The sequence below is a fragment of the Gymnoscopelus microlampas genome (assembly GCF_963454915.1).
Source record: "Gymnoscopelus microlampas genome assembly, chromosome: 7".
Classification (NCBI taxonomy): domain Eukaryota; kingdom Metazoa; phylum Chordata; class Actinopteri; order Myctophiformes; family Myctophidae; genus Gymnoscopelus; species Gymnoscopelus microlampas.
This window is the reverse complement of record NC_139944.1, coordinates 26,246,890-26,273,286: the sequence shown is the minus strand read 5'-3', so window position 1 is coordinate 26,273,286 and position 26,397 is coordinate 26,246,890. Positions and strand designations below refer to the sequence as shown.

Here is a 26,397-nt window from a genome sequence, read left to right as displayed (position 1 = left end):
AGAAGCGGAGAAGAGAGGAGAGGAGTTGAAGCGAACACCACTCCGCTCATATAGCTGTAGATGACAATTAGTCATCTAATGTGGTGACGTGCCAACTGCTAGCATCGTGTGGATTAAGGCTGAAAGGCCACATAGAGATGCTAAACCATGCATCGTAGAAGCTAAGCACGGTACGCCCCCTCCCCGTCCATGTTATCAATCCATTTACTTGTTTTCATTTCAAGTTGTTTTTACAGTATACCCTCATTTTTTATGTAGTGTCTGAGTACTGTCAAAGTTATTGTAATAATAATAGTAATTATTATTATTAAAATCGGCACTATGTTAAATCGGCACTATGTTAAATCGGCACTATGTAACTTTCTTTCAATGAATAAAATGTAATTTTGTCGAATCTGTATGGAAGAGTATGTTAATACAATATAACTCATACAATTGGGGTGGTTGTATTTTGTCTCCCTGCTCTTCTATTGAGACATTTAGATCGTGTCAAAGGTCATGTCTCTCTCTATCTATCTATCTATATCCTTCCTCACCTCTTTACCCTCCTTTCCTCTCCCCAACTGGCAACTGGGCACCACTAACCCACAGCCTATCAGCGAATGTGAACCCACCCTTGGCACACACAGCAACCCTTCTCTCTCTCTCTCTCTCTCTCTCTCTCTCTCTCTCTCTCTCTCTCTCTCTCTCTCTCTCTCTCTCTCTCTCTCTCTCTCTCTCTCTCTCTCTCTCTCTCTCTCTCTCTCTCTCTCTCTCTCTCTCTCTCTCTCTCTCTCTCTCTCTCTCTCTCTCTCTCTCTCTCTCTCTCTCTCTCTCTCTCTCTCTCTCTCTCTCTCTCTCTCTCTCTCTCTCTCTCTGATCTCAGCCAAAGCGTTTATAATTGATTCTTTGAGGGATAAGTTCTCTCCCACTCTCTCATCGCATATCCCCGCCACCCAATTCGTTATTAAAAATCATATTTCTAAGGGCAGGCGCAGCGACAGGCCAGGGTCACACCATTAAATGGATTCCTCAGATCTCTCCTCGCTACAAGTTTGCATCCCTCCATCCTCACCCTCATTCCCTTTGGCCCCCCCTTCTCAGCCTTTGCCATCAGCCCCAACCCCCTTCCGCTTACTACTTCCAAGGCGTGTAACTTATCTCGCCAATACCATTTATTCTGCACTGTAATTAAAAAGTGCCAGGGAAGCTGTGATCACATCACATGTTGTTGAAAATGGGGGGAGGGGTGTCACTGTACTTGTGTGAGCATACATACGTGTGTGTGTGTGTGTGTGTGTGTGTGTGTGTGTGTGTGTGTGTGTGTGTGTGTGTGTGTGTGTGTGTGTGTGTGTGTGTGTGTGTAGTGTAATCTAGCCCTTGGAGCTCTCGCTCACTCCCTCCCTCTTTGTGAGAGAAGCCAGTGTGTGAGAAATTAGCTACAGCTTCATCCTACTATAATTCTAGTAACCTCTGTATGTCTGTCTGTCTGTAGTGGTGAGTGTAGTGGTGTCACTACCCGGTTCTCCTCAGTGGCTGGAGCAATTGCTCTGATTTTGCACACAGCTATTGACCATTACCATCTGAACTTAACTGTGAAGCCCGTTTTTGAATTTCATCTTATTAGCGTTTATGTGTGAAAGAATGTCGCCTCCCGGGTTGCCAGATCATGTGCGCATATCCCCCCACGGATGCGTCGACCGGGTATGGTCTAGTAGTGTTAATGTAGGTAAACTAGGCTATAAGAAGCAGAAGGTGGTCCCTCTGTTGAGCAGCACTGTGTGATGTTTACTCTCTTTTCAGGCCGCTGGAGTAGAGGTGGGGATTTGCTATGTGCATCTTGGCTTCTATTCACTTTATTCCCAGAGGAAAATATGTGATAAATAGTGTTCTATGCACTTTCTTTCCAGGGATAATATGTGATAAATAGTGTTCTATTCACTTTCTTTCCAGGGAAAATATGTGATAATTAGTGTTCTATTCACTTTCTTTCCAGGGACAATATGTGATAAATAGTGTTCTATTCACTTTCTTTCCAGGGAAAATGTGATAAATAGTGTTCTATTCACTTTCTTTACAGGGATAGTTGGTGAAAGTGAGTTCAAATAAAAATACCCAGAGATTGATAATGCCTGGGTTTGCTGCACAATGGTTTTGAATTGTCTCCTGATCAGAATTTTGGTCATTTGAGAAAAAGAGAAAAGACAATGACAATGCAAGTCACTGGCCTCCTTATTATGACCAAGGAGAAGGCTGTGTTTTTTTCCATTAGGGATGCATTCATTACTCAGCAACAACCTAATTGATCCCTGTCTTTGAACACTAGCTCAAATAATAGCAAATTGATTGATCTACCCTCATGGGGAGGAGTGGTGGGAATTGTCCAGCCAACAGGAACAGCACAATCATCGTCTTCACTACAGCGGTGGTTCTCAAACTTTTTCATGTCAAGGACCCCCAAATTCATATGTATTTGGTTGCGGAACCCCATCTGAAAATATTTGTGCCAGGGACCCCCATGAAGAGAAGATTTGTGTTAAAAAAAATCTAAATTATTCAACATTTTCCAATAATTTTTAAATTTAAAATAAAATGTTCAAATAGCAGAAAAAAAAGCAGACACACAGTGAGCTTGTAAAATTTTCTATTTTCGAATTGCCTGCGTATAAAATATGGATGAGATGGTTAAAATGTGTAAAGAAATGAGCTGGGGACCCCTTGGAACCCCCCTCCCCCCAAGGACCCCTGGGGGTCCCCAGACCCCACTTTGAGAACCACTGCACTACAGTATGAGCATCAGGATGAGAGCGGAATAGCAATTACTGAAAAAGAAGACAATGCCGACTGATGTCAAAAGCTATTGATGAGTTAACCCATTCAATCCGGGAATGCATCTGTGTCATTTTAGATTTCTTTGGCTATGCAGAAATAGCAGATCTACAAGCTCATAGCGCCGCACAGAGTGCTCGAAAATGTGTGCAAATCTTTGAATATATATATATTTTTAAGCGAACATTTTTAACTCAAATCGTTGCTTCGGGGGGGCCATGGACCCCCATTTAGAGATGGGGTCCACGGCCAAATACATATCTAAAAATGTTTTCTAAATCTTAACAGTATGTTGCTATATTTGTGGTGCTTCCATGTCAAGGACCCCCCAAAATATGTATATAAATATGTATCTGCCCGCAGACCCCAATCCCAAAATAATTTGTTCCAGGGACCCACAGAAGCACAGATCGGAGTAAAAAAATGTTCGCTTTAAAACATATATATTTTCAAAGCACATTTGCACACATTTTCCACAATTTTTCAAGGAATAGCAGATCTACAAGCTCAATAGCAGATATACAAGCTCATAGCAGATATACAAGCTCATAGCGCGGCACTCGGTGCCGCGCTATGAGCTTGTATATCTGCTATTTTTTGAATAGCCAAAGGAATCTTAAAATGACACAGATGCGTTCCCGGTCTTAATGGATTAAGTGAGATAAAAGCATGTTTGACTATCTCGACTATCACAACTGGCAGGGAACATGAACCGACTTTCAGCCCTGAGCCTTAATCAAAGGTTCATTTAGCATACCATTTTATATTTGTCACGGCAAAGGAGGAGGAAAAAAAAGCATTTACACTTTTAAAAAGCAAGTTGCGTACCTTAAACGACATGGTTAGACAAAGCATTTATGGTTTAAAAAAAAAAATCAATCCCCCTGAGGATATGAAGCCAGTGTCGTGTGGTGTTTATGAAACGTGATCTACAAGCAGGTGTTTCTGACAGGCTTTCTCCTATTGATCACATCTCATTAGCAGTGCCTCGCTCTCTGCACCTCTAGGGGCCCTGCTGAAATGGAGCCGATGGTTCAATACTAGTGATCATGGCAATTATGTAAGAGTCTGGGTCAGGAGGGTAGGAGGAGGAAAACAGCACTATAAGGGTGAGAGGAGGGAGCATTAGAGCTCACAGGCTGGACAGGGAGACAGGAGGGACCATAATGGGAACTGTGGATGAGCTGTGCTTGTTGTCAGTGTTTTTCTGTGCGTTTTCGGCTTTAACAACAATTTCCACCACAGGGATAATCAAAGTAGAATCTGTAACCATGAACTGTCAAGCATGTCAGCTTATCTCGATAGGTATAATCTATAGTTCTATAAAATAGTGGCTTAGGAAAAAAATAACAGCATATGTTGCCAACGTACAGTATGCTTGACTTTCTCTGTCCAGTGTGTTAATTCACGCAGATCAGAGAGATCAGAATAATAATGTATGTCTTTTGAGGTTGGTTGGATACATACAATATTAAATAACTATTAAATACTATAATGGAGGGTGTGAAAGCCACATGCCACATAATGGCATGGCAATGACAAAAGGCTCCGTTGTTTATACACTGTTATTAGTATATTATATTAACATCCAAATCAATGATTTGTCGGACCCCTAACCCTAACCCTAAGTGACTTACTGATTAATGTCCATTCAACCTGTAAGGACAATTCTCGTTAAAAGGTCCCCCATGTGGTCAATGTGCTACAGTTTCTGTTAAAAAATGCCAGATTAAACACTGAACAAGTGATATCTCTCATTTGTGCTGTTTTCCAGTTCAGCTGCCCAAAACATACTCCCTGCTTTACAAGCCATTCAGAATTTCATCCCATTTTGATGTTGATACGGGCAGACTAATCACCGTTGAGCTGCCTATAGGAAGCAACAAAGTTAATACTGTAGAAGTGCGGTTGTTAGAACTCATTCGAGGTTGAAGGTAAATTGGAGATCTCTGTTGAGGAAAGTACAAGAATGTGACTCTACAGTGGCTGTACTGCGTGTACATGAAACAATAAATAACTTGAACCTACGTGAGCATAAAATGACCAGCAAATTCAAGTCAAGGGAAATGCATTGTTCCCGGCTACCAACCAGTCACTGCACAGCCTGTCAAAAGAGAAGACTTATGATAAATGGATGGGATCTTTTTTTGGTAATTCAAAAGTCCACATGGTTGGGTGTTCACAGCACATTTCACACATTTCAGATTGCATAGAAAACTAGGCACAGTAAAATGTTGGAATTGTTTAAAAACACATTTTGAAGAAAAGGATCCATACCAATGATGCAAGCATGGAATCAGTAAATAACTGTTAGATACATTGTAATTATTTGACTAATGTTAGGGTACTGTAAATGTGTTTGTAGAGAGGAGCTTGTCAGGGAAAAGAGAGGGGCTTTTCAGGGAGAGAGAAAGCAGTGTTTTTGCACTCAAGACTGGTCCACAACAGATTATGGCACCAGATGTGTGTGTGCGCATGCGTGCGTGCACAGGGGTTGATTAGTGGTGTATTATGTATATGTATTGATGCATGTGAATGTATGGTGTCTGAGTGCAAGTGTGTGTATAATCTAGCCTCATCCTCTGCTTTCGAATGGTAACGTGGTCCTTTTCATCACTCTGGGTTGCCCTGAGAGTACAGCACCCTGCTCTCTACAGCAGCCCTACAGTACACGACCATCCATCCATGATCATTAATATACAGTAGCCTACACCCAAAGATGGAAATGGAACACATGACATGAGAGAAGAATTGGTGAACTGTGTCAGATGTATTCATATTTTGAAACCCCCAAACCAGGACCCTTAAATGTAGTATACTTCAAGTTCATGCATAGTTGCACACATAGTATTGGACCCAAATGCATGTGCTCAACAACAAAGTAAGGCAGGAGACCAATGCAGACAGTTTAACAACGACTATACTTAAATCATAATGCAAACAAACATAGGTACACCTCCCAGGGCGAATTACATTACCACGGGGAAAACACAGGGACCCGGAAACAAGCCCCACAACAATACAATGATCCACACAGAGAGAAGTCACAGACAGTCTTATTGGTCTCTGAGGCTCGTTAGCCACCTAGGCACGGCTGCTGAGTCCACCCTAGGCAATCAGAGACCAAAAAGGAGAGGGGAGGGGCTGGGGACAGACCCAGGTTGTGACAGTATGTCCTTATGCATGTACAGTAAACTACTGTAGGTGTTTTCATCAGGATGGGGGACAATTATTTCAGCCCAGTCAGAGAGGAACAGCATCACATCAAAAGACAATAAGCCCCACCCGCCACAGGTGAATGATGAACATCAACAGAAACATAATAACTCTCTTCTATGTTTTAAAGAAACATAATAACGTTGAATGTAAGTGAGAGTGAACACATGGCCAAAATCTAAACACAGGCATACAAAGACTCACAAAGTGAAAACTAGAAAAAGTGCTCCTCGGAGCACAGGTCTCCGCCAGGTCAGGTACGTTATTTTGGCCTCCTGGTGGCGCTATAACAGGCCAATGTGAAAGGGGTGCCATTTCTTCTTAGGCTTTTCACGGGAATCAGACACTGCATTCATGATTTGAGGCTTTTGTTCCAAAAATGTGTTTTGCTAAGATTAGACCTGCTGGTGGCGCTATAACAGGCCAATGTGAAAAAGGGTGCCATTTCTTCCTCGGCCTAGTGGGAATGTGCGTGTGAAATTTCACGGAAATCGCAAGCTGCGTTCATGATTTGAGGCATTTTGTTCAAAACGGACCAATCCTGCAAACTTTGGAAGCCAACCTTAGCCAATGAGGATGGAATATGGAAAATCGGACAGATCTGTGTTGATCACATGACTATAGAGATAATGTGTACCGATTTGCATGACGTTTGGATAAAATCTGTAGGAGTAAATGGGTTTTGCAATGGGCCTCCTGGTGGTGCTATAACAGAGCTATGTGAAAAATTTGGGGCAGAGGTTCTGAATTGGCATCCAGGGAGTGTGTGTGCAGTTTCGGAGCGAGCGGGCCAACGGTGTCGGAGATTAGCTGTTCACAGGCGGACACACGGACGGACGGACGGACACAGACACGGACAGACACACACACACACACACACAGACGGACGGACGGACGGGGGGTAAAACATACTCTCTCGCCATGCCTTCAGCCTGGCGGAGACAACAATACCTGCCACACTTTCATAGCTAAACAAAGTAGCTAAATAAGTGCAAACCTCTATGCCCCATGATGATAGGGATTCAGCTGGTGTTGCGTTCAGCTGCTGCTGCAGCCCTTATGGTTCAGTATCAGGGGGACCTTGCTGTTAGCATGTCATTGTCTCTCCCTCTGTGACTCTGTCTCTATTCATCTCCATTTCTGTCTCTCCCTGCCCCTTCTCACACGCGCACACACACACACACACACACACACACACACACACACACACACACACACACACACACACACACACACACACACACACACACACACACACACACACACACACACACACACACACACACACACAAAAAAAACACACACACACACACACACACACACACACACACACACACACACACACACACACACACACACACACACACACACACACACACACACACACACACACACACACACACACACACACACACACACACACACACTTCACTATACCTTAGTGTCTAAGTATAAGTTATAAGTCTGGCAGAGGTTTTTCCAGTGACAGCAGGTGTGTGTGTGTGTGTGTGTGTGTGTGTGTGTGTGTGTGTGTGTGTGTGTGTGTGTGTGCGCTGTTGATATGCAGGATGCTGTAACTTTGAGGTTGTGACATCAATCAGCTGTCAACAGACAACATCCCACCTGCAGAACAGCAGCGGGGCTGTGTGACAGACTACTGTAGGTGCCTTTTGCCATGTTTTCCTTCCAAGTCTGTACATTCACAACTCTTCTGTGCTTAGAACAGTATGTGTCTCTTTATCCCATTCAATCCGGGAATGAATTTGTGGAAATCTTTGAATATATATTTTTTAAAGCAAACATTTGTAAAATATGTTGTTCCAGGGACCACCCAGAAGCAAAGATTTAAGTTACAAATGTTGGCTTTAAAATATTCAAAGATTTGCAAAACTTTTCATGATTTAAAAAAAAAATCACACCCTGTGTGAAGAGAGTGGTGCCTTTGATGAGCCCCGTATTGATGTTGTCATCAATGTTTGTTTATTGGACATACATACATACGGACGGACACACAGACAAAGTCAGATATAGGAGTGGTTGGCAACACTCAAAAATAGCAGATCTACAAGCTCATAGAGCGGCACTCGGTGCCGCGCTGTGAGCTTGTATATCTGCTATTTTTGAATAGCCAAAGAAATCTTAAAATGACACAGATGCGTTCCCTTCCCAGTCTTAATGGGTTAAGTGGTTAACAACTTAAACCACAAAACCTTTTCTAAATTATTTCAAAAGTAGCCAATCTAAAAGCTTGTGTTGCATGTCACATTTCACGATGTATGTTGTGAGCTTGAGCTGCTATTTTCAAAATCTTTCGATATAAAAAAAAAAATCCGCCTATAATAACGCGCCCAAAATTAGGACGTCAGGGTTAAAGTGCTTCATGAAACACAGGACCATAAAAATCTAATTAAGGTTCTTTGTGTTTCAGACACCTTTTTACTGTTTCTTTATCATCCCCTGAGGCAATGGTTCAGAAGCTGTGAGCTATTTATAATTAATATTAATTGAAGGTAATTTCTCTGAGCTGATGGTTAACATCAGGTGAGGAGGTAAACTAAACTGCTTCGAGGCAGCCTTTCCTGATCAGTGAACGTCCTCCCAAGGAGAAAGCAAGTGTGTGTGTGTGTGTGTGTGTGTGTGTGTGTGTGTGTGTGTGTGTGTGTGTGTGTGTGTGTGTGTGTGTGTGTGTGTGTGTGTGTGTGTGTGTGTGTGTGTGTGTGTGTGTGTGTGTGTGTGTGTGTGTGTGTGTGTGTGTGAGAGAGAGAGAGAGAGAGCAAGGGGAAGAGAGAAAGAGAGAGAGAGAGAGAGAGAGTGATCGAGACACAGAGAGTGATAAGGAAAAAGAGGCTGTGCTGATAAGCAATTCTTCAGTAATGACTGTTGCAAATGGGTTTTTGCCACTTTGCCGTATTGAATATTGCAACCAATAATACTTAATTGATTGCATTAACCGGTCAAATGTTAGACTGTTATGTACCACTCAATGACGAGCACATACTGTACTAGGTTCCAGATAACAGGACTAATAGACATGATGTGAACTCAATACCGACACAGTAGCAGCTTTCAAGTAGCCACTCCAATCCAGTCCAGTTCAGTTCATCGACGCGATTACATTACACACTTAGCCCTGGTGGAAGCCCTCACAATGAAGTCTTAATGATGCTGTGGTCTGGTTGCTTTATTTTCCCAAACTTTATCAGAGCAATTCACAGTGGAAACTGGATTCCCAGACGCAGCGGAAGCCATTTGTTCCCACCTATCTCCCACGACCAGAGAGCGAGTGGTGCTGGAGGTAAACAAGCAGAAGCTGCCTGCAGTGTTAATCACAGTTTTACTGCGGCCACAATCTGGGCTTTCGGGGGGCTGAGGTTTGAGTGGGAGTATTGGTCTGTCTTTTTTACACCATTGCAGGGAAGATTCTTTCCACACCATTAGTGCTCCCTGCTGAGCTGTTCCATCCATCCCAGGTCCACTACTGTACTAATACAGCAGGGCACGACACGTATACCCTCTGCCATCAGCACAACTAGACATGGGGACATCAGCAGATTAGAGGAGCAAAGACTGCACCAGTGCACTCAGTGCTGTGGTACATAGTTTTGTGGGCCTTTAGGGAAAAGTAGGTGTCTCTTTCATACCATAGGATATTTTAACGCACAGGAGCTTTGAAGGGCATTGAGATGGGGAGATCATAACGTACACCCAAAAAGGAGAGGAGAGAAAGAGAGGGTTTAACCCTAACCCAAGCTGGAGAGAGAGAATCAAATACAGAAAGAGAGAGAGTTAGAGGGAAAAAGAGAGGGAATTACTACAAGTCTGTGCCGAATGAAGACACATTTGAAGGTGGAGAAAAAGATAAAAGTCGGAGCGGAAAAGGCACGGTAGGTAAAAAAGAAAAAAAGGGCATTAGAAGAGGATGCTGCCAAATGTGTCAAACTGACATATTCCCAGCTCATACGAGTTCACAGATCGCAACTCAAAGCCCAGAAGATACCGTACTCCTAAAGTACGATAGCAAGATAAGGTACAGTGCTAAGGTGTCATAGACGTGTAAAGCACAATATAGCATAGCATTGTATTACAAACCACAACCAAGGTTAGTGTGAAGGAATTTTGTATAATTGGCATATTTATGAATAATTAATTTTTAATACAAAATGGTTATGTGTGTGAAATACCTTTTAAGATGAGATAAACCTTTATTGAGGGAAATTCAGATTTAGCACCAACAGCAGGTTGAAAGACACTGCATAATGCAACCAATGTTAAAGATCCAACACTCGAACACTGTTTTGAGAGTACTTGTGTTGAAAATGTTATGTTTTATGATATTATTGTGTCCGGGTTCAAATCCAAACCCTGTATTGTCTCCCATGTCTCTTCTCTCTCTCTCTGTCCTTGGAAAAAAGCAAAGGAAAGTGCCAGTCAGAGCAGTGTCTGTCGATGGGACATGGCTCACTGCCATGAGCCCAGAAGGACGCCTGCTGTGAACAGCACAGGTAGAGCTGTACCAGTGAGTGCAAAATCTAAAAAGATCCAATAACGCCACTATTTATGCCTGCATTCTAGCAACCCACTGTGTATTTGTATCATTAATAGCAGAATAGTAAATGTACAAAGAACGTAGATGAAACGAGACTGCTTGTTTTTGGCATGAAAATAAAAGTCTAAGTCGTTTAAGGCAGTCTATAATTTTGATCATCTGGAACTAAAACTGTCATGATGGAACAGCGCACACCCACCCCCCATGAGGCATGAAATGCCCGGGCTGAAAGGAGTTCCACTCCGGTCCTTGTTCTACAGTATGCACTGTAGGACAGTGGTGTAAAGTAACTACTGTAAGCACATTTACTCAAGTACTGTACTTAAGTACAATGTTGAGCTATTTTTACTTTACTGGAGTATTTCCAAATTTCAATACTTTTACTTCTACGCCACTACATCTCAGAGGCAAATATTGTACTTTTACTCCACTACAAATTGTTTTACAGTTACAGTACTTTCGTTACTAGTTACTTTGCAGATATAAATTATTATATCATAAAACATACATTAACCACTTTAGCCCTATTTTATACATAAGCTATTTGAAAATAGCCGATCTACAAGCTCACAACACGTTGCATCGCGATGCGTTGTGAGCTTGTAGATCTGCTATTTTCAAACATTTACTTTTGGAACTTTAAGTATATTTTGATGCCAATTCTTTTATACTTTTACTCAAGTAACATTTTGAACACAGGCCTTTTACTTGTAACAAGAGTATCTTTATATTGTGGTATTGCTATTTTTACTTAAGTAAAATATCTGAGTATACTTCTTCCACCACTGCTGTAGGAGTGCACATTACTGCAGGGAATCTGCAACTCACTGGGACTGCCCACAGCGGAGAGCCCATGCCACTGGGTTAAGCTGCATAATTTATGTCTAATGATTAATCACACTCTTACCGAAACATTGCAGTAGCTTTTAAAATAAACAAGCAACCACATTAGCCACATTACATTCTGTTTAATGGATTCATCCATTTTGGCTCTTAATGAAAAATTTCTAAATGTTGACTTTGTTTGTTTTCAAAAAATCGCACCCTGTGTGAAGGAAGCGGTGCCTTTGATGAGTGGCCTCCTGGTGGCGCTATAATAGGGCGGGGCGGGGCTTCAGCAATTAATGCTCGTCCCTAGTGGTGGTGTAAGTCCACAAACCAAATTCGGACTTGGTGGCATGCTGCTAACTGGAGTTATGGCTGTTTGTAGCCCAGCCAATGGCAATACAGAGGGGGCGGGGCTTCAGCAATTAAAGCTTGTCCCTATTGGTGGTCAAAGTTCACGTGGTAAATGTGTATTTGGTAGCATGCTGCAAAGTGGACTTATGGCTGTTTAAAGCCCAGCCAATAGGAAGACAGAGGGGGCGGGGCTTGCTACATTTCAGTTCGTCCCTATTGGTGGTCTGAGTACACGTACCAAATTTGTACTCAGTAGCATGCTGTGAACTGGAGTTATGGCTGTTTAAAGCCCAGCCAATGGGAAGACAGAGGGGGCGGGGCTTATGTAATTACAGTTGGTCCCTATTGGTGGTATTAGTTGGACTTGGTGGCATATGCTGCAAACTGGAGTTATAGCTGTTTAAAGCCAGTGGCCTCCTGGTGGCGCTATAATAGGGCGGGGCGGGGCTTCAGCAATCAATGCTCGTCCCTATTGGTGGTCTAAGTCCACATACCAAATTTGGACTTGCTGGCATGCTGCGAACTGGAGTTATAGCTGTGTAAAGCGCTGTTTAAAGCCAGTGGCCTCCTGGTGGCGCTATAATAGGGCGGGGCGGGGCTTCAGCAATCAATGCTCGTCCCAATTGGTGGTGTAAGTCCACATACCAAATGTGGACTTGCTGGCATGCGCACTGCAGTTATAGCTGTGTAAAGTGCTGTTTAAAGCCAGTGGCCTCCTGGTGGCGCTATAATAGGGCGGGGCGGGGCTTCAGCAATCAATGCTCGTCCCAATTGGTGGTGTAAGTACACATACCAAATTTGGACTTGCTGGCATGCTGCGAACTGGAGTTATAGCTGTTTAAAGCCCGTGCTCAAACGGACATCCGGGCTCAAACGGACAAACGGACATACGGACGGACATAGTCAAGTGTAGTGGCCTCCTGGTGGCGCTATAATAGGGCGGGGCGGGGCTTCAGCAATCAATGCTCGTTCCTATTGGTGGTCAAAGTTCACGTGGTAAATGTGTATTTGGTAGCATGCTGCAAAGTGGACTTATGGCTGTTTAAAGCCCAGCCAATAGGAAGACAGAGGGGGCGGGGCTTGCTACATTTCAGTTCGTCCCTATTGGTGGTCTGAGTACACGTACCAAATTTGTACTCAGTAGCATGCTGTGAACTGGAGTTATGGCTGTTTAAAGCCCAGCCAATGGGAAGACAGAGGGGGCGGGGCTTATGTAATTACAGTTGGTCCCTATTGGTGGTATTAGTTGGACTTGGTGGCATATGCTGCAAACTGGAGTTATAGCTGTTTAAAGCCAGTGGCCTCCTGGTGGCGCTATAATAGGGCGGGGCGGGGCTTCAGCAATCAATGCTCGTCCCTATTGGTGGTCTAAGTCCACATACCAAATTTGGACTTGCTGGCATGCTGCGAACTGGAGTTATAGCTGTGTAAAGCGCTGTTTAAAGCCAGTGGCCTCCTGGTGGCGCTATAATAGGGCGGGGCGGGGCTTCAGCAATCAATGCTCGTCCCAATTGGTGGTGTAAGTCCACATACCAAATGTGGACTTGCTGGCATGCGCACTGCAGTTATAGCTGGGTAAAGTGCTGTTTAAAGCCAGTGGCCTCCTGGTGGCGCTATAATAGGGCGGGGCGGGGCTTCAGCAATCAATGCTCGTCCCAATTGGTGGTGTAAGTACACATACCAAATTTGGACTTGCTGGCATGCTGCGAACTGGAGTTATAGCTGTTTAAAGCCCGTGCTCAAACGGACATCCGGGCTCAAACGGACAAACGGACATACGGACGGACATAGTCAAGTGTAGTGGCCTCCTGGTGGCGCTATAATAGGGCGGGGCGGGGCTTCAGCAATCAATGCTCGTTCCTATTGGTGGTCTAAGTCCACATACCAAATTTGGACTTGCTGGCATGCGAACTGGAGTTATAGCTGTGTAAAGCGTCCGGGCTCAAACGGACATACGGACGGACATAGTCAGGTGTAGAGCGGCTGGCACCGCTAAAAACTAAATTCCAAAAATACACACCGCGGGTTTCTTCAAAACCAAAGTAATCAATTCAACACCAATTAAAAACCTCCTGAGCAAATGTAAAAGAAAATCCAGCATTAAAAATGTGTTGATATCCTGAGTTAAATACAGTACAAGTTACCTGAAAAGACAAGTTGCTGTAAGTTTAAATCTCCGCTATAAGAGTCTTATGCACACCTGAAAAAGTCATGCTGCATAGGCAAAGTAAAGTCACACAGACAGTAAAATCTTCGATGTTAATTTAACATCTGAGAGTGTAAAAAACATGCGGGACCAGTGTTGTCCAATGTAAAACTCAGTCAAATAGGAGGCTGGCCAGACCAATCAGCGAAGTGAGAAAAAATAATCAGCCGAACGTAGTGAATCAGGCTGGATCCCAGGCTACAGTATAGTCACCATCTTCTATCTTTCATCTTTTTGACGGAAAAGTACTTCCACCATCACCATATTGGTAGAGACAAGGGCAGCTTAAATAGAAGGACACTATCAGCATCCGTGCTGAGACAAAGTAAACCCAGTGTGATAGCGAGAGCTCAGTGGGATTTACTCCAGCTATAACTGATAAATCCACGGAAAGGTCAAGCAGAGGAATTCGGTCACAAACTATATCTGCCAGTGAACCAAAACACAGGATTGATGGACTAAGAGAAAAATCAACTACCCGACACATGAAGAGGAACCCGCAGAGTTATAGGCTCAAGCCTTTAACTGCCAAAGCAAATCACACTGCGCAGAGCTGCCGCTCAGTGAAAGCCTCAGGTTTAAGCCCAATCCCTCCCTACTCAGGTTCAACATACAGATCATGGTAGAATGTCGTGGTAAGAGAAGGTGTGATGCACGCACAGCACAGTATGAATTAGGACAATGGCCATGGAGTCAGTCAGCAAACGATTTCAACAATGCTCATTCCCACAGGAATGAACGTTAATGCCTGATTTCAATACTTGGTTTCATTGCGTGTCGCGCATCTAAAACAGCTGATCTACAAGCTCAAAACGCATCACATTGTGAGCTTGTAGATCGGCTATTTTCGGTAGATCTGTAGCGACACATCTCGGTGTGACCGTCCCATTCACAATGCATTCTGAGAAACGGCAAGGTTCAATGCATTGTCTATGGTGAAGAGTGCAGATTTCACCCCATGCAGAGGGAGGCGGGTCCAGCAAATAGCAGAGCGGCAAAGTTGAAAAAAGTTTAACCTTTTCATCGCCGCAGTGCGGAAAGACACAGCGACAGCCCACCACGTAAGCGTGGTGTGTTCTGAAATAGGTAGGCATGCACAATAAACAGACTACAGTATGGAAAGTACTAAATATTGATAACAAAGTTTTAAACTAGCAGATGTACTGTAGATGTGAAATGAATCAAAATTGAGCAACTGGCTTTTTTCTAAAATGTATAGATCATTTACAAACCAGAGACAAGTATTGAGTGTCTGCACTTTTCCTCCCTGCCTGTGAGCCCTCCTGCTCCTGGAGCACACCTGCTGGCAAGAGAAGCCTGGAGCAGCGGAGCTCACACACTGGACCTCAACTCACTTATTTATGAGGGTGTCACTCATACCTCGGATACACCCATTTAGCTAAATTGCGGAAATTCGCTCGACACTGCCGATGTGAATTCAGCGTAAGGCTGTACCGACATAACCCAAGAAGGTCTGAATGAGTATGAAGTACTGACTGTAACATTATCTGATGTTTATTCCCTAAGAAAAGGCTTTTGCTTTCCTTCCAAAAACCCATCCACCACCCCACCGAACAGCAAACGTCAACAATGATTTGTCAGCCAGAACTGACCGAGGCCCGGGCAATAAGCATTAAGCAAGACCTCAGCTATTGTGGAGAACCAGTTATTTGGCACATGCGACTCACCACTGTGAAGTCTTCGGCGCTGCACTCCACTCCACGGTAGAAGCAGGAGAGCAGCATGTCCTTGATGTCGTGGCCCGTCCGGTCGTAGAACTCTCGCATGTTGAAGGGCCGGGGCTTGTAGCTGTCAAAGTCGGCTCTCTCCTTCAGGATCTGCAGTACGTTCTCCTCCACCATGTGAGTGTCCCGGATCTCGTACCTAGAGAACAAGAGGCTTCTCAGGTTAGGTCATGTGGTCTTTTGGTTGTAGATAATGATACACCACATACCGGTATGTCCACGCACACGACTACAACTACACACAAGCAGGGGCACAGAAACTACAGGTACGTCAGGTAGGGTGTACTGTGTTATTAATCTTAATCTTGTTAATAAAGTATTCAATAAATCTAAATTATTTATAGCATTTTTCTTAATGTGGTAAAAAAAGGGCACCCCTGCAATTTAGTGGTTTACATTTGATAAACACTGCTCAAAGTAATTAAGGGAACACTTTGATCCCTTAATTCTTTTGAGCAGTTTTCGTTAGCATTATGTACACAGTTCATGAAAAAAACTCAAAATAATTAAGGGATCAAAGTGTTCCCTACATTTCTTTGAGCAGTATAATTGAAGTTTTAGTCAGTAGAACGCATAATGAGAGGCGAGTTCCCCTCGCTCCAGGAACTGTACAAGAAGAGGTGCGTAGTCAAAGCTCAGCGCATCATCAAAGACAGGCACCACCTCTGCCACAAACTGTTCAAACCCCTACAACGACCACGGCCGGGCAAAGCAGCCTACCGTAGTATCAAGGGCCAGACCACCAGATTTATGAACAGCTTCCCCCCGGCTACCATCAGGTTGAACAAGGCCTGACCACCGCCTGTCATCAGGCTGGTCTTGGGCTTTTGCTTTCCTCATTGACCCAACTGTGGATCATACCAGTAAAGGAACCTTTTGTGGACTATGTTGTTAAACTTGACACTTGGAGATACTCTGCAACTTAATCATATACAACGCACTGATACTCTTCTTGCACTGATGTCTATGTCATGAACAGTACGTACCAGCTGCTATGCTCATGCATAGCAGCTTATATCTAAACCTCATGCACATAATGTTTGGATGGATATGCTATGTGTAAATATGTAGATACCTTGCTGTCTCTTCTTTGATTCCTTCTTTTTTTTCCCCTTCCCTTGCCCCCCACATATTCAATGTTGATAGACTCTACATACGATAATACTGTATTCATCCTGATACCCACTGTTGAAGGCAGGTTGATACTGTACGTATTCAGCCTCATATTCACTGTTTATAGTCTATACATACCGTTTATATTTATATATACATTTATATTCACTGGCACCGGTGTTTGTATATTTTTTGTATGAAAGGTGCTGTACAAATAAAGTTATTATTATATTCATATGCCAATAAGGTATTCAGACCCACTGCAGATGTCTAGTTTAAGTCAAACAATTTTTATTTTATTTTATTTTTTCTTTATCTACTTGGCTTGCCTCTTGTCTCTGCTCTTACCTGCACATATTCTGTTTCACTCGTACTGCTGTTGCTGCTATGACACCTGAATTTCCTCATGGGAAATTATCTTATCATATCTTAACCTTGCAGTTTAATGTTGAATAACGCTTGTCTTGCAGCGAGGCTGGAGCCAGGGTGGAAGCACACACTGTGTGTTCTTCCACTGTGTCTTATAACGTGGCTGGAAAGCCATTCTCTCAGCAATTTCTGCACTTAGGAATTGCTATCAGATGAGCCATAGTGTATTATTTAGAGTTAGATATGGTTTTAATTCAGCCAGGAAACAGCACTATCATTATTATGTTTACAGTTGTTCAGTAAAAATGTTGGTGTGTGTCGTCCCCTCGGGGGTGAGTGCGTGTGTGTGTGTGTGTGTGTGTGTGTGTGTGTGTGTGTGTGTGTGTGTGTGTGTGTGTGGGTGTGTGTGTGTGTGTGTGTGTGGAGAGAACCTCATTACAGTAAGTCTGTCCTTTCTACAACAACAAAATTGGCTACAAAATATACAGTAATTCCACATAATGAATTACAGCATTATCCAATCAGATTAAAAAACGTTTTGAAATTGCTCCTTTAACTGTAAGCCAAAGGTGGAAGCCAAACAATAACAAAGTAAAACAATTATGTGATGATGACGGTAATGAGCTCATCCATACAGTAAATGTCAAAATGATCACTTCTTTTTACCCCCCTCCCCCCCTTTTTTTTTTGTTTGCCGGGTCGTTGATTTATATACTTTTTTTGTGGGACGGGTTGGGGCGGGTTGGGCTCCCGTGCAGGGCGGGCGGGGTGGGTGGGAAATAAAAAAAAACCTGACCCGCACATAACTAATAAACACGTTGGATGCACCCCCAGACTCTGCGATGGTGGGCAGCGCTCTCTAGTTGTTTCTAAACAGTTTTAACAAAGAAAGCTGGGAGAGATTAGTATTAGTATCTAGTTGAGTGAAGCGTTTAGAGACTGACTCTGAGTCAGTCTGAGTCTGGGCATGCAGTAAAGCGCCTCGGGTCGGACTCAGACAGATTACATTTAATAACAATCCTAATAATAATTCCATTTATGGTACACACGTTTTTTGGTGTGATTCATTCAATCAGTACTTCATTTTGTTTAAAAGGTCTTATGTGTTCAGAAGGTCTTATGAATCGTGTTATATACAGTGTAATGGTTTCATGTTCAGTTGAGTTGCACTACCACTGCTAACAATTGCAAATAAAGGACTAGTGCCGGCTTATTAGAGACAAATAATGTAGGGCATTGAATTGTGATAGGCATATAAAAATTCAGAGCCTTCCAATTAACTCAGAATGTCTTTTCTCTTTTACAGAATTTGCAGCAACAAATTCTCAATGGTTTGTGCTTTTGCCAAACTTCAATTATCATCTTTTAACACAAAGAATGAACCCCCGAAAAAAATAAAGCACTTCAGGGATGTCCCGTACGTAACAGAGCAAGGGGAACCGTAATCCTCTACAGCTCTAAAACTCCCAAAAAGTTAATTTGAATAAAAAAAAATTAAAAGAAAGTTGGCCGGCTGGCAAACAATTTCATCAGGACATGTGGGATTATCATGTAAAACATTAATAGAGAAGCAGAACAATGGAGATTGTCTCTAACAAGAGCCAGAGCAGGGATTTGTTCTGCGGTGTACACCAGGCTCTCTTAGTCATTGGTTCTCAAAGTGGGGTCCAGGTACCCCCAGGAGTCCTTGAGGGGGTTTCAGGGGGTCCCCAGATATAGCATCAAAATCAGTTGAAACAAAGTTATCGTAAATATTTACGATACATCTTAAGAACACAAGTCTAGTATGGGGGTCCCTGGCACAAAATATTTTCAGATTTTCTAAGGCCAATATTCATTTGGAGGTCCTTGACATGAAAATGTTTGAGAACCACTGTGACTCTCACTGTAATTTGAATTGTGTGCTGTGTAACTGACAGCTGTGACGTACCCGTCGCCATGTGAGGTCCGCACTGGATGAGAAGAGCTCATCACTGAAAGCATCTCCCTTTACACAATCACGTTAATCACTCCTCCATGGCAGGAGGAGAAATTGTGGTGGCAGAGAATACTTTCAGATTGTTAGGGTATGTTCATAATGCTGTGATTCGAGTCAAGCACGCTCAGCACTAAGCATCGTGACCATATGAACATCAATCAGCGCTGAATTCAAAGCAAAATGCTGCACCAGCTGGTGCACGTTTTTCTGGTGTAGAGCTTAATTACAATCAAATATGTGGGACATTTACACACCGAGTTATCTTCACTCTAGCTAAGCTCACACAAACACGAGTGCAAACACACACACACCACACACCACACACACCCCACACACACACACACACACACACACACACACACACACACACACACACACACAGCTAATTATTGCATACCTCTGCCTGGTTGCCAGCAAGCATCAACTTCCAGCATGGTCTGCTCATAGCCATTCCCAGATTCTAATTAACCTCAATTAACTGTATTGGCCCATCCACAAGTTACAAGAGTCTGGTGACGCCCCCCAGTGAGTGACAGGCCATCAGTAAGTACAAAGAACAAAACAACGGAGCACTAAAATGTAGCACAAGTGACAAGAGGACGGGCATCAATCAGTGATACATTTGGATAGAAAAGTGCACTGGAGTACTACTAAATAATTGTATTGATATAATTTGCCATATATTGGAAACTAAAACATGTAACAGTTATTGGATGCATGTTGTCATCCATAAATTGGGACAGAGGTAAACTACAATATTTCCAGCCAGGCCAGTTTATCTGAATGTCTAGACCGCTGCTATCTGAGCTTCTTTAAAACTTTTACTCTTCATTTGGCATGAAGCCAGAGTGTTATGATAATAAAACACCACAACAAAGCCATCTGACACACGTTCGTCACGTTTAGGCTACTCAAGGAGCATACTTCTAATACAAAGTCAGGCTGCACAAACACATTTTCACCCCACAAGTACTATAACTGATCCACAAAACACTGCAATTAGTTTCACAAACATCAAAACATGCTATTGCGTAGTGCGCACAATGCCATACAATGGCAACAAGGTTTAATTCAATGACACAAACCTATTCTTTGAGACACACATCCGGGTTTTTGACCAATATTCGGGACAGCTGACGTTTTTGCGGGCCAAACAAAGGCATCATGTGACGTTGATGCCCTTCCCCTATTTGCTCATACTAGGACATGACGTATATGTAGGCAGAAGAATATAGCAAGCAACTGCACCATATAACTGCACACATCACATTTGAATTTCTGACTATTGCAACCAACAGCTCCATTGTGCATAATGATCCAAACAGACATGACAAGTCACAGTTCTAAAAATCTGTGTGATTAAGACTACTGAATATGTATCTGCTCGGCGGCAGGCAGCATCATTAACCATTACTGTACCTTGAGCTGCTGCGGGGCGAATTGTTCAATCATAATAAACCAAGCATGGCCTTTGCGCTCTGGGAATGAAAGCGCTCATTGTCATGTATGTCCAATGAGTTCAACATGTCACTGTGGACATGCATCAGGGACAGGTGACCATGAGTCAGTGAAGTAGTTTTCAGGCGACGCAAATCAGAAAAAGGCCGTTCAGATAACTGGTGGGTAGAATGAGCACATTTACGCTCTCGCACGTAACTTTGGAGCCGAGTCGCCAATGCCCGTGTAAACAGGAAATGCACCGGATCCAGCGTGCATTGGGTTAATTGATTACATTATTCATAATGCACAAAATCCTCCCCAAACAAACCATTTTTAGATCAACAACATTACAACAGACACATTATGTCACAAACTTCTCCCATACAAAACATTTTCACCCCAGAACCCTAGGGTATGCTGTAGCCCTCTCAGCAACCCTACTTCCCACGGCCTTGTGATGCAATGTAACTTCTTTACAAACTGATGTACACAAGCTTCAACCAGAGGTGACTGGCCAAATAACTGGATTTGGAGGGGAGAATGAGGATATCAAATATGTATTTGCATACTAAATGTGTCAGAATACCCAGCCTCATTATCTCCAGCCCAACTGATCAAAGAAGTTCTAGGCATAGATAGGGACATCTTGATTGACTGATTTCTCAAAACCTGACCTGAACCTCTGTGTCAAGTCTCACTTCTAAGACTGTGTTGAGGTCCTTCGTTGGAACAGGGAAGCTTGTCCCCTGCATTTAAAGGAGTCGGAATTGCGGCTATTTCCTGACTATGCACCAAGTAGTGGTGTGATTTTTTTTTAAGCGAGTTTGAAAGCTGTATGCCGTAGAGGCAGCAAGGCTACATCCTGCCTGGAGGGATGATTGCTCTGCAATTGGCTAGTTCATTGTTATGCCATCCAGCCTAATGTAACTGTTCTCTGGCATCTTCTTTTCGTGATATTAGGAAATGTCTGAGCCAACACTTGCCCAAAGGCACTACACGCTCTGTCTGGACTGACTTGAACTTGGTTCTCTGGATAGATAACTGTCGGATTTTCTCCAGGTCACACTTCCACCCAGTCTCAACTGTCCTAACTCAAGTAGGCCTATTCGACACTCTTGAATGACACACATCAAATGTGTGATACAAAGTATTGCAAAATCATTGTGTGTGTGTGCGTGCATGTGTGCGTGGACTTGCGACAACAGCAGCATGCTACATGGGATAATTAGTGGTGTATTGTGTGTGTACTGATGCGTGTGAATGTGTGGTGTGTGTATAATCTAGCCTCTTAATGATCTTACACATTATCTGCATCTCTACTGGTTTCTGAAATGGCCCTGGGACATTAGAGATTCCGGGGAATTGTACACAGATCAGCAGATCACTGGAAACTGCAGAACCGGGCAGGGCAGCCGAGACTCCCTGACTCCCCGCGCTGGAGGCCCCCAACGAACTGGCACGAGACGCTGAGACGGCTATGGGACTTTCAAGCCTTTGCGCACGCACTACAGGCTGCGCATTCTCTTGTCTTTAGTAAAAAATAAAAATACACTTTTGCTACTCAATAAACAAAGACGGTTTTATGGAGTTGAACGCCTCTACTTAGTGGGAACACTCTGAGCCCCCAAACTCTGGTCTAAAATACAGTTTTTGTCCAGAAAAGAAAATATATCACCAGAAGGAAAAATCTGGTCAATAGAAAAATTCCATTGACCAGATCTGTAGAGGGCGCAGTGGAGTAACAAAAACAAATCCAATGAATGCAGCCATAAAATTATGGTTTCCTTATTCAGAAAATATAGTTGACCTTTTCTAATAACTACATCACTGTGTAACTACCTTTTCAGAAAAGCATTTGTCACAATGTTATTTGTGATGCTATGTATGCTATATGCAATTCAGAGATATTGCCACTAATTTCGTGGCAAATGTGTGGATTTGGTCAAGTTTTAAGTCTGGAAAGTGGAAACACAATTATTTCCATACTTATCCAGACAGACCTGGAAATGACTCAAATCAAATTCCCTACTTTTCCATACTTCTGTAAGAACCCTGTATTGTGTCCTCCTCGTCCCCATCCTCAATTACTGTAAGACCTGAGTCCGATTCTACACCTTCTAAATCCTAACCCACGTTTTCTGAAAAACTTTAAGTTTTTTATTCAAATTATTATTATTTTTAAAATCATGTTGCTTTATCATTGATTTCGGGTGGAAACCTTGTATGTCCAAAACCAATAATTTTTTATTATTTTAAAAACATTTTAAAATAGTGAAAATAGCCGATCTGCAAGCGCACAACGCCTCGCATCGCAAGTCGTTGTGTGCTTGTATATCTGCTATTTTCACTACAGTGCTTTTGTGCGACACTCTTGTATAGTGAAGTAGGACTTTAATTTACAAAAAGACATACAAATTTGAAACTTGGAGATACAAGGTTTCTGCCCAACAGTGACGATAACTAAAATGATATGATGCTTTCTTGGATTTAAAGGTATAACTACGGCTTTCCAGGTACCAGAGTGAACACATTCGCTTTTCTTTTTTTTTTAAAGAAGATAATTGGCTAAAAGGTTTGAGAGTGATTCTACAGCTGTCCATGCTAAAAAAAAAACTTTTAATAGGGTTGTCCGATATTGGCTTTTTTACCGATAACCGATATACCGATATTGTCCAACTCTTAATTACCGATACCGATATCAACCGATACCGATATATGCGGGGATTATTGTGATTAGGGTAAGCTCAAATTTCATATCACACACACCATATACAGTAAGAACTCCTGTAACTTATTCATAAAGCAAAAAAAAAAAAAAAAAAAAAAGTTTTTTTTTTTTTTTTTTCAAAAACCGATACCGATATTTTCCCGATATCAATTTTTATGCTAATATCGGCCGATAATATCGGGAGGCCGATAATATCGGACATCCCTAACTTTTAACAATTATTGGCGGGAGGAAAAAGGTCTTTGTGCAGCGGTGGTACTGAATAAGTGGTACTGAATTTGAAGCTCAACAAAAGCTAATTCATCCTAGTGTATGACGGAGGACAATTTCACAATACATTTAAATCTCTGCGATACGATTATTCTGAGTAGTTTGTTATCACGATAAATGATAATAGCGATTATCGTCCCATCCCTAACCCCAGCATTATCTGATAACATTCCAACTAACCCCAGCATGATCTGATAACATTGCAACTAACCACAGAATGATCTGGAAAACATTCCAACTAACCACATCATTATCTGGAAACCATTCCAACTAACCACATCATTACCTGTGGAAAACATTCCAACTAACCACAGCAATATCTGCTGTGGTTAGCTACACATAGTTTTATGGGTGCACAGCTGCTAACAACCGCGCATTACAAACAAATCAAGGCAAGCAACATTGCAAAAGTGTCAATATGGAGTAACTGACAGTTTACAAATGAGGGTCAATTTGTGAAATTATGGGTGTAACTTTACCTTCTCAGAGTTGAATTCATGATTTTGTAGTGTAGAAGTGTGCCTAATTTTTAGGAGGTGTCTGTGAGTATGTCGCTACAACATTTGGATTAGGACATGGAGTGAAGATTACATGTAGGTGTAGGATCTGGACACTGGTGATACACACTGTCTTTAGTAGAAGGCCTCACGATGTACATAAGTACATCTCAGCCAGAGTAGAACATTGTGACAGGTACAATTAATGACTCAGGCTCACTTACAAACATCTGGAGTTCATCCAAACCCTCCCATACCATTGCTTATGTTACATGCAACACACACACACACACACACACACACACACACACACACACACACACACACACACACACACACACACACACACACACACACACACACACACACACACACACACACACACACACACACACACACACACACACACACACACACACACCAAGGCCAAGGCCACTGGTTGTCTGTGACCGGGCCACACGTAAAGAACTTAAGGAGTTGAGTACAAGTTGTGATTTTCTTTTTTGGGAAGAAGATTTTTGAAAGCTCATCCGGACCAGATGCAGACCATCTTCCTGCACAGAGGACACCACAACAGGAGCAGGCTATGGAAAATCGACAAGAACTGATTTTCAACAGATCTACAAGGGAACCTCACAGCTCCAACCCTGTGATGACACTAGAACTCTACCTCACGGCACCAACCCTGTGATGACACTAGAACTCTACCTCACGGCACCAACCCTGTGATGACATGACAGAAACGAAGGTGAAAAAGAGGGGGGGGGGGACATAAAGGGGGGGGGGGGGACAGGAAAACCCTCCCATACCATTGCTTATGTTACATGCATCACACACACACACACACACACACACACAGCTCCGTGCACAGCCAACAGACGAAGGCAACGAATGCATGTGCATAGACACACATGTGAAGTCTAGATATAAATACTGTAGGACAAAGAAACCTGGCTCTTGCTCTGGCCCCTTCCATCGACCACATGTAGCAGCAAGGCCTCCTGTACCTCTGTGCTGTTTTATACAATAAACCAACTTAAGGAACTTGTACTTGTCTGGACCTTCCAACTATGTTTCACACTTGTACAATATACTGCATAGGTCTAACAGTCAAGGCATGTTTCCAGCTTGGTCTCATTTAAGGTTTAATGCTGCTGTGAGGTGATACAGTATGCATCATAGATAACATATTACTAAGACAATTGTGTATATGCAGAAATATCATGTTCAGAAGCAGAGATACGCACTACTTTGTCACGACATGAAGGCTTCAAATGCCAACCTCTGAATGTACCTTGATCTGATAATGGTATACTTTTATTATTGTGCTATACTTTTAATATTGTTTTGTGCACCGGGACAATAACAAGGACTGACAGAAACACAGATCGACCGCTATGCCCATATGTGGTCATGTGCATATATGGGGCCGACCGACTTCAAACTCCGCACATGCAGTGGCAAGGACTCGAGGGAGTGTGGTGCCCGCCGTCGAGTAGTTCGGATATCCAGTTGTCCAGAACTGCCGATCTAACTAATATGTCCATATATGGGTATTCCAATATATGGGCACATGTTGACAGACATAAACATATCTCCATATATGGGCACAAAAGGGACACAGACAGACAGGTACAACAGGTACTCTGACAAAGCCCCCAACACTATGACTCAGACATATTGGTCGGATCGGCAGTGCGACATAGGTGTGAGGGTCACGTAACAGCCCGAACTATAGATGTGAGGTGGAGGGCAACTTAGATATATTAGCATATCACCAATTTTTTACAGCCACAACTCACGATATGAAAATAGCAAGTGTCGCCGAAGCTTATCGGATGTCCCTAGGGATCCCATAAAACCTTGAATGTTTACTACTGCAATTTTCCCTGGGTCAAATATCGACTCGGCTCATATTGACACATCGTAAACATTTATCTTTTGTCATTGATTTCATTAACATTAAAATATAGTTGTGTTTTCAACTCTGGTTTCGCAAGACACAAACAAATATAATATGATCTGCTGCTACTGCAATGTTTCTTCATGGCCTGCTACGAACAGAATGGAAGAAAATATTCACGGCGTGTCACTGTATGCACTGTAATTTCAAATGAGGAATACAGCCTTTACTCTCCAATGTGCTCATCATTCTGGAGGTAGGTGGCAATCATTTTGCACTCCACATTAAATGACTACCGGTATGTTGGTGAATGCAGTGTGAGGAGGAAGATTGGCACTATTGTTATAGGCAAGGGTAGCAGGGAGTTCTACAAAATGTTGTCATTAAATAGTAACCTGG

General features: G+C 42.8%; 1 protein-coding gene across 1 annotated transcript in view; it reads right to left on the bottom strand.

Annotated features, from left to right (window-relative positions):
- Positions 1-26,397, bottom strand: part of asic1b (acid-sensing (proton-gated) ion channel 1b) — a gene marked incomplete at its 5' end in the record, with an annotated part of 234,789 nt that overhangs the window by 195,042 nt on the left and 13,350 nt on the right. Inside the window, one exon of the mRNA XM_084063456.1 lies at positions 15,644-15,839. Coding sequence (XP_083919582.1) covers positions 15,644-15,839 — 196 coding nt within the window. The remainder of the gene's footprint in view (positions 1-15,643; positions 15,840-26,397) is intronic.